General features: G+C 50.5%; 1 protein-coding gene across 1 annotated transcript; it reads left to right on the top strand.

Annotated features, from left to right (window-relative positions):
* Positions 1 to 9,109: 9,109 nt before the first annotated feature.
* On the top strand, positions 9,110 to 9,897 carry LOC119301301 (pathogenesis-related protein 1-like). Its single transcript, XM_037578252.1, has one exon. The coding sequence runs from the start codon at positions 9,204 to 9,206 to the stop codon at positions 9,696 to 9,698; it is 495 nt and encodes a 164-aa protein (XP_037434149.1). The 5' UTR covers positions 9,110 to 9,203; the 3' UTR covers positions 9,699 to 9,897.
* Positions 9,898 to 10,139: the final 242 nt, after the last annotated feature.

Genomic DNA, 10,139 nt, shown 5'->3' with positions numbered 1-10,139 from the left:
ACTGTGGAAGCGTTGACGCAACGTAGAGGAAGTAGTCGTACGTCTTCACGATCCAACCGAGCAAGCACCGAAACTACGACACCTCCGAGTTTGAGCACATGTTCAGCTCGATGACGATCCCCGGACTCTGATCCAGCAAAGTGTCGGGGAAGAGTTCCGTCAGCACAACAGCGTGGTGACGATCTTGATGTACTACAGCAGCAGGGCTTCGCCTAAACTCCGCTACAGTATTATCGAGGACTATGGTGGCTGGGGGCACCGCACACGGCTAAGGAATAGATCACGTGGATCAACTTGTGTGTTCTAGGGTGCCTCTACCTCAGTATATAAAGGACCAAAGGGGGGAGGCTGGCCGGCCACAAGGGGTGCGCCAGGAGAGTCCTACTCCCTCTGGGAGTAGGATTCCCCCCCCCCAATCCTAGTTGGAATAGGATTCGCGGAGGGGGAAAAGAGAGAGAGGGGGCCGGCCACCTCTCCTAGTCCTAATAGGACTAGGGGAAGGGGGAGGCGCGCAGCCCATGTAGGGCTGCCTCTTCTCTTTTCCACTAAGGCCCATCATGGCCCATTTAGCTCCCGGGGGGTTCCGGTAACCTTCCCGGTACTCCGTTAAAATCCCGATTTCACCCGGAACACTTCCGATATCCAAACATAGGCTTCCAATATATCAATCTTTACGTCTCGACCATTTCGAGACTCCTCGTCATGTCTGTGATCACATCCGGGACTCCGAACAACCTTCGGTACATCAAAATGCATAAACTCATAATATAACTGTCATTGTAACCTTAAGCGTGCGGACCCTACGGGTTCGAGAACAATGTAGACATGATCGAGACATGTCTCCGGTCAATAACCAATAGCGGGACCTGGATGCCCATATTGGCTCCTACATATTCTACGAAGATCTTTATCGGTCAGACCGCATAACAACATACGTTGTTCCCTTTGTCATCGGTATGTTACTTGCCCGAGATTTGATCGTCGGTATCCAATACCTAGTTCAATCTCGTTACCGGCAAGTCTCTTTACTCGTTCTATAATACATCATCCCGCAACTAACTCATTAGTTGCAATGCTTGCAAGGCTTATGTGATGTGCATTACCGAGAGGGCCCAGAGATACCTCTCCGACAATCGGAGTGACAAAACCTAATCTCGAAATACCCAACCCAACATCTACCTTTGGAGACACCTGTAATGCTCCTTTATAATCACCCAGTTATGTTATGACGTTTGGTAGCACCCAAAGTGTTCCTCCGGCAAACGGGAGTTGCATAATCTCATAGTTATAGGAACATGTATAAGTTATGAAGAAAGCAATAGCAACATACTAAACGATCGGGTGCTAAGCTAATGGAATGGGTCATGTCAATCAGATCATTCAACTAATGATGTGACCTCGTTAATCAAATAACAACTCATTGTTCATGGTTAGGAAACATAACCATCTTTGATTAACGAGCTAGTCAAGTAGAGGCATACTAGTGACACTTTGTTTATCTATGTATTCACACATGTATTATGTTTCTGGTTAATACAATTCTAGCATGAATAATAAACATTTATCATGATTATAAGGAAATAAATAATAACTTTATTATTGCCTCTAGGGCATATTTCCTTCAAATATGCCCTAGAGGCAATAATAAAGTTATTATTTATTTCCTTATATCATGATAAATGTTTATTCATGCTAGAATTGTATTAACCGAAAACATAATATATGTGTGAATACATAGACAAACAGAGTGTCACTAGTATGCCTCTACTTGACTAGCTCGTTAATCAAAGATGGTTATGTTTCCTAACCATGGATAAAGAGTTGTTATTTGATTAACGGGATCACATCATTAGGTGAATGATCTGATTGACATGACCCATTCCATTAGCTTAGCACCCGATCGTTTAGTATGTTGCTATTGCTTTCTTCATGACTTATACATGTTCCTATGACTATGAGATTATGCAACTCTCGTTTGCCGGAGGAACACTTTGTGTGCTACCAAACATCACAACATAACTGGGTGATTATAAAGGTGCTCTACAGGTGTCTCCAAAGGTACATGTTGGGTTGGCGTATTTCGAGATTAGGATTTGTCACTCCGATTGTCGAAGAGGTATCTCTGGGCCCTCTCGGTAATGCACATCACATAAAGCCTTGCAAGCATTGCAACTAATGAGTTAGTTGTGAGATGATGTATTACGGAACGAGTAAAGAGACTTGCCGGTAACGAGATTGAACTAGGTATTGAGATACCGACGATCGAATCTCGGGCAAGTAACATACCGATGACAAAGGGAACAACGTATGTTGTTATGCGGTCTGACCGATAAAGATCTTCGTAGAATATGTAGGAACCAATATGAGCATCCAGATTCCGCTATTGGTTATTGACCTGAGACATGTCTCGGTCATGTCTACATTGTTCTCAAACCGTAGGGTCCGCACGCTTAAGGTTTCGATGACAGTTATATTATGAGTTTATGAGTTTTGATGTGCCGAAGGAGTTCGGAGTCCCGGATGAGATCGGGGACATGACGAGGAGTCTCGAAATGGTCGAGACGTAAAGATCGATATATTGGACGACTATATTCGGACATCGGAAAGGTTCCGAGTGATTCGGGTATTTTTCGGAGTACCGGAGAGTTACGGGAATTCGCCGGGGAGTATATGGGCCTTATTGGGCCATACGGGAATAGAGGAGAGAGGCCAAAAGGAAGGAGGCCTGCGCCCCCCCTCTGGTCCGAATTGGACAAGGGGCGCAACCCCCCTTTTCCTTTTTCCTCTCCCCCTCTTTCCCCTTCTCCTACTCCAACAAGGAAGGAAGGAGTCCTACTCCCAGTGGGAGTAGGACTCCCCTTGGCGCACCCCCTTCTAGGCCGGTCGCCCCCTCCCCCTTGCTCCTTTATATACGGGGGCAGGGGGGCACCTCTAGACACACAAGTTGATCTTCGTGATCGTTCCTTAGCCGTGTGCGGTGCCCCCCTCCATCATATTCCACCTCGGTCATATTGTAGCGGTGCTTAGGCGAAGCCCTGCGATGGTAGAACATCAAAATCGTCACCACGCCGTCGTGCTGACGGAACTCCTCCCCGACGCTTTGCTGGATCGGAGCCCGGGGATCATCGAGCTGAACGTGTGCCAAGAACTCGGAGGTGCCGGAGTAACAGTGCTTGGATCGGTCGGATCGTGAAGACGTACGACTAGATCAACCGCGTTGTCACAACGCTTCCACTGTCGGTCTACAAGGGTACGTAGATCACACTCTCCCCTCTCGTTGCTATGCATCACCATGATCTTGCGTGTGCGTAGGAATTTTTTTGAAATTACTACATTCCCCAACACGAGGCCACTCACACACTCCATTATCTGGGCTCGCCGAAGGAGACGGGGGAGTGTAATCCTTAACCACATCAAGGTGGATGAGCACCGGGAAGTCCGGCCCCTCCAAGCCCTCCTCCACCGGCGCTCCTTCCGGCCTCGACTCTCTGGACCTGATCACATCTTTCCGCTGCAGCATGTTGAAATCAGACGCCCTTGGTATCATGTCCGGGTTCCATGTCCATACCCAAGCAAAGAGAGCAGATCTGTTCCTCTTGGTCTTGGACTGCCGCTCAATCAAATCAAGCCAGCAGTTCTTCCCAACCACTTCCTGGACGGTGTCCCAATCCCAAGCATTCAACGGCAAACAATCAATCACTACTCTGCAGTAGAACCTCCATACCTTGTTGCCGCCCGCCGGCGGGAACCATGGCCGGAGCTGAAAACGGACCCCCGCCACCTCGATCACACGCCCTTCATAGACCAGGTCGTTCTGGACACGGTCAGCCAGGGCGATGATGTAGTCTTCAGGGAAGCACGGCGCGACGGAGATGTCCCGGAGGTCGAACCGATGCTCATGCGCCACCACACGAGCAATCATGTCCGTCGTGATGGCCGAGCAGTCACCCGCGGCAGTGAGGAGCAGCGACATGGTCCTTAGCTGATACGCCTCCTCCTCCATCGCCGGGGTGCTCATCACCGTACAGCTCGACGTGGCCGGCCTCCGCTCCGGGGCACCGGGGATGAACTCCATGGCCCACCGCACAGCCTTCAAGCAGCAGCGAGCGACGTAAGCTGTGTAGCGGGCTCCGGCAGAAGGGGCGGTGACACAGACTGACCGGCTGCAGGGGAGTTGGAAATGAGGGGCAGTGTTGGAGGAGACGAACTACGTTGCGGTGCGGCGGAGGCGGGACGAGCAGGTGCTGGAGCTTTGGCTTTGGCTTTTGCAAGACGAACTGGACATGAGCGCTCAAGATGCCCAGTCTTTCTGCAAGTGTAGCAAATTGCGGGGTCGCGACATTCAAAAGCTTTGTGGCGAGAGGCGAGACAGGCAGACAGCGGAAGCAGCAATTGCCAAAACGCATCTTGAATGCTTGCACAGCGGCAGCCCGAGCACACTCCCTGAGACGGAGCGAATCCTTTGGACTCTGCCGCGGAGGATCTGCCTGGCGCTTCGCCAGGCGCCGAGCACGCCGAAAGCACGCCGTCTCCCACCCATCCTCCCCCTCGGGATTAATGGCGCTCACAGCAGCCACAGCGGGAGAGGGGCACTCCTGGCGGGAAGCAGGCACGCGCGCCTGCCCGGAGCCAGCGGCCGGCGCAGAGGAGATCGCCGACGCAGAGAGAATCCCCGCATTCGGAGCCACAATAATGGATCTGATGGGGGGATGGCAGGGCGCAGCCAGCACAGCCCAGTACGGGGCGGGGGAGGAGCCTGCAGTCTCCGGATGCGAAGGAGGTAGAGGGCCGGAACGGGAGGATGGAGCCAAGACTGAGCTTACCAAGGGGGCCGCACCGCGCACCGCCGCATTTAACGCCACGCAAGGGAAGATGCGGCTGGAGATTCGGTCCACATACTCCGGGGCCAGGTCAACAACGGAGTCCCTGAGCGCCACACAAGGCAGGACGCGGCCGGACACCGCATCCACGAACGCCGGGCGAGCGGCGGCCAGGCCCGCGGCGATGAGCGGCGGGATGGGTGGAGGGGAGCGGGCGCTCGAGAGGAGAGCCATTGCCTCCTACATTTCGTGGTGGGCTGAGAGAATAAGAGCATTCCAGTGCTGGCCGAAAACAGTGGTAACCACTGATGGGCTAAAAAGGCCATGGTGGGTCAGATCTTAAAGGCATCTGGTGGTACTCGTACTACTATATAGTCGCCCCCGAAAGCTTCCAAGGGTTCCTCCTCCGCCGCCAGAGCATCCCAGGCCTGGGGTTTCCGGTGGCAAATATGGAGGGAGACAGCAGCGAGATCTCGGCGCCGCCGCCGGCGAACGAGCACGGCGTCCCCGACGAGCTACTCGAACTAGTATTCCTGAGCCTCCCCTCCTCACTCCACCTCGTCCGTGCCGCATGTACGTGCAAGCGCTGGCGCCGCATCATCGCTGACGGCGCCTTCCTCGGCCGCTTCCGATCTCTCCGCGCCTCCCCTGTCGTCGCCGGACACTACCGCGTCGATGAGCGTACGCATGGGTCGTGTCCGCCGGGATGCAACCCCGTCTTCTCCCTCTCGCCGTCGGCAGACACCGTCGACATGCTCCCTCGGCACTTCTCGCTCGACTTTCTCCCGGACTGCGACGGCGGCTCCTGGGACATCGCCGACAGTCGAGGCGGCCTCATCCTCCTAAGTCAGTGCACGCACGCCGAGGACGAGGAGGAGCCGTATCTCTTCCACGACCTCCTCGTCTGCGAGCCCTTGACGCGGCGCAGCAGGGTGGTCCCATGCCCGGACCGGCTCGAGGGCTGCCTCTGCTGCGGCGCCTTCCTGCTCGACGGCGACGGCGACGAGACTGGTGAGCGCATCAGCCTGTCAAATTTCAGAATAATGGTGGCACTCCGGTTGGATGGCATTGCCAGGGCGTGTTCATTCTCCTCCGGCAGCGAGGGTTTCTGGACCATGGCGCGGATCACGGCAGACAGCCACGTGAGGCCCGAGAGCAGCTTATACTTCGCTCGAAATTTCGCCCGCTATGTCTACTGGAGGACCGTAGAAGCCGAAATCATTGTCCTTGACAAAGACACGAAGGAATTCTCTCGTTCCTTGTTCCCGGAAGACATGTGGTACTTCAGGCTCGAGGTTGTAGGCTGCGCCGGTGGCAAGGTGCGCATTGCCCACCGGGGCGTCAGCCAGCTCAAGGTCTTCATACAAGCAGAGGGCAGGGATGAATGGGTGCTGGAGAAAAGGGTCCAACTGCAGCAGTTGATCCGTGAGGTTGAAGGTGACGATGAGTTGAGCGTCGACATGCTGAAGAAGATGGCCTCGGTGGCGGAGGGGTCTGTTGTGTTGTGTACAGACAAAGGCGTGGGGCTCATCTCCATCGACCTCGACACCATGGAGTGTAAGCGCTTTCACGACGAGAACAAGTACTACGGGCCAGAGTACATGTACCAGCTGCCATGGCCTCCCACGATCCGAGCTTGCTTACCATGAACCAGCAGTCTTGCGATCTGTTTATTTTGTTCTCAAGTATGAACTGTATTAAGTGATCAACGATCAATCTTGAGCTGTTTTGCATTTCGTTCCATGAATTTAAATGTTTTATTTTCTCTGATTGTAGGAAACGTTCAAGTATTTCAGTTCCTTGGAATTGACAAAACATTATCATTGTTGCATTCTCCTTGTGTAGGGGAAATATCTTGATTGATGGAAGCGTGCGGTTTTTCAGAAGCTGTCCACTGATTGCTGTTGAGATTTCTTCTGTGCGTCGTGTTAGCCAGTCGATTTTAGTGTGAGAGCTATGATACCTTCACACAAAGTTTCTTGGCTTGGGTTAGAGCCCGCCACTTCTTGCAAGACCAACTTTATAATCCATATGATGAAAATTTAGTTGCCGGTAATTCCTAGAAAGTCCAGGAGTTTTTTGTTTTTTTTGTTTTTCAAATGGTGGCAAGAGTTCTACCCATTCTACTATTATATTAGAACTAGAAAGAATACCAGAGTTTGCTCTTAGCTACTCCCTCCGTTCTGAATTACTTGTCTTAGATTTGTCTAGATACGGAGTTATCTAGCACTAAAATGAGTCTAGATACATCTGTATCTAGACAAATCCAAGACAAGTAATTCGGAACAAAGGGAGTACAAGCCTACAACGTGATGATTTAGACAATGCCTCAACACCAAACACACCCCAGTAAAATGCACAAGATCACCACTTTAGCTTCATAGCTCTTGAAAAACCACCACTTTACAAAATATGACATTTCGCACAGAACACTGACAGTGGATGCTAAGCGTTTTGATGACGTCACTAATCAGCCGGGCTCAAGGTGGATTAGGAGTGCCAAATATCACCGCTCATAACAAAGCTTTGCTCATGAAGTTCATGCACAAGTTTCTCAACAAGTATAATTCTCCATGAGTCAACATCATCTGGGAAACCCACTATTCACACTCTCTTCCTAGTGATGGGATGGTTGAATCCTTTTGGTGGAAAGCTGTTCTGAGAAGACTTCTATCCATCTTTAAACAATTTTCAGTATGTAAACCTGGTGCTGGCAACACCATTTATTTTTGGACTGATGGTTGGTGGGTTCCGTGAGCTATACTCATTTGCCATCAACAGGGACAGATCCTTGCAATAGGCCCTAAACACTCTCCAAACTGAAGACTTGTTCCACAAACCACTCTCTCCGCAAGCATTCCAACAGTTCCAGACTTTGCAAGAACACCTACACCAAAGACCTCAGAACAGCTTCCAACAGTTCCACAAACCACTCTCTATGGGACATGACTATTGGTCTTTACAAGGAAATGCTCAATCTTACTCTTCTATGAGAATGTACTAGTACATTAAACACTGCTCACAACATCTTTAAGGACATTTGAGCCACATCATGCAGACCCAAACATAAAATCTTCTTTTGGCTCTTGCTGCATGATAAGAATAATACCAGGAACATGCTCCAACGCATGACTTTGCACCTTGACAGTTATAGTTATGTTCTCTGGTCTGATAAGACTGATGAAACATCTATTCATCTTTTCTGGAACTGTCCATTTTCCCTCTATTGCTGGGATGGAGCTTCAGTGTCGTAACTGCACCTGCAGTTGGGTCACTGACATGTGGGCCTAACAGATAGCTGGCCCACATGTCAATGACCCAACTGCAGGTGCAATTACGGCAATGAAGCAGCGTCCCTATTGCTGGGATCATATCGTTCCAAACAGAAAGAGGGGTATATCGGTTTATGGGATGCTGGGGTATTTTGTGTGTCGGAAATGATAAGATCTTTAAAGTTGCTGTAGACTGTAGTACATATTGAGGGTTGGAAGTATTACCTCAAAGAAGGACTTTGGGTCTGTCAAATCAGAGCTAAACAGAAGAAGACAGAGCAGATCTGTCTTTGGATAGAACAGAACTTGTAATTTTATTTTGATGATGTTTCCTGAAGCTGGTATTGGTTGATTTGTTTCCTTTGCCCTTGTATTTGTAAATATTTATTTTAACGGTCGGTCATAGACTCACAGGGTCAAAAAAAAAACACTTCGCCTCCACTATGCCTGAATTTTGTCCCTGCCCATGACTCAGGCAATACAGTTGCTTCCGCGTAATTTTTTTTTACAAGTGTTAGTAAGGTTGAGAGAGAGGGGGAGAGGGGCGCTGTTATATTTCACGCTCGCGTCCCATTTTCCTACAGAAAGTGACGTCAACCTAGAAGAATCCAGTAATGCGTACGTTCTTGCAGTTGCGGCAGTACACGATCTCCGGCGTTCGTGGCCTATCAACTTTGAGGGCAAACAATGGAATAGTCCAAGTATGCATGCTCCTCCTGGAACCATATGCGTACGTTACATACGTGAGCCACTCACGGCCTCATCGCTTCTCCTTCTGGATAGGAGCGTAGAATTAACCATGAAAGTTGAATGGGCTAGCTATCGCTGTTCGTAACAAAGATCCAAATGACAGGCTCGATCGAGTTGCCTCATGCATGTCTTGTTCGTGGAATTCTTTGCCACTGTTAGAAAATTCCTTGCCATGGTGCTAGACTTTCCAGGCAAACTGCAGAAATTTCCCGTACAAATCCACTATAAAAACCCCCTCTATACTCAAGCTATACGTACAAAAGCAAGGCAAAGCCAGCTAGCCACGGCCTACACATACGCAGCTAGCTATAGTGCAGGCACATACATAGTAGAAACCATTTGGACAGCGAGCCAGGGAGTAATGGAGACGCCCAAGCTGGCCGTTTTGCTCGCCCTAGCCATGGCGGCCGCCATGGTTAACCTTTCCCAAGCCCAGAACTCGCCTCAGGACTACCTCTCGCCTCACAACGCCGCCCGCGCCGCCGTCGGCGTGGGCGCGGTGAGCTGGAGCACGAAGCTGCAGGGGTTCGCCCAGAGCTACGCCAACCAGAGGATCAACGACTGCAAGCTCCAGCACTCGGGCGGGCCCTACGGGGAGAACATCTTCTGGGGGTCGGCCGGCGCGGACTGGAAGGCGGCGGACGCGGTGAAGCTGTGGGTGGACGAGAAGAAGGACTACGACTACGGGTCCAACACCTGCGCGGGCGGGAAGGTGTGCGGGCACTACACGCAGGTGGTGTGGCGCGCGTCGACCAGCATCGGCTGCGCTCGCGTCGTCTGCAACAACAACCGCGGCGTCTTCATCACCTGCAACTACGAGCCCGCCGGGAATGTCATTGGACAGAAACCATACTAACTGTGATTGCTCCGCAGTACATATATATATATAGTCCAGTAGTCCCTCGTTCCTTGCATGGCAACACCCATGCAAGGATTCATGCCCGTTCCTATCTATAACTAGCTAGAGGGGCTGGGCGAGTAAATAAAAGGAATGCCGTAATAAGCTATGTATTCTCCATCATGGACTATAATAAATAATGAGCCTTTTTACGGTACCTTGAAACATATATGAACCTTTCACTACAGTTAGTTCAATCTCTAGCTGATACTCCTATTGAGTTATTGACTGGTACTCTACAAGACTACAACACAAGTAAATAGGAGTATATATCACCTGAAAAATCCAAGCAGAGTAGCATGTGTTTAGGGGTAAATAAAAAGGTTACCTTCATATATTGAAAATGAAATATTACACATAATTTATAATGTGCTTTGGTAAAAAATAATATTTATTTTC

The sequence above is a fragment of the Triticum dicoccoides genome, chromosome 5A (genome assembly GCF_002162155.2).
Source record: "Triticum dicoccoides isolate Atlit2015 ecotype Zavitan chromosome 5A, WEW_v2.0, whole genome shotgun sequence".
In the NCBI taxonomy this organism is placed as follows: Eukaryota; Viridiplantae; Streptophyta; class Magnoliopsida; order Poales; family Poaceae; genus Triticum; species Triticum dicoccoides.
The sequence above is the reverse complement of the archived record's forward strand: the minus strand, read 5'-3'. Positions and strand labels throughout refer to the sequence as shown.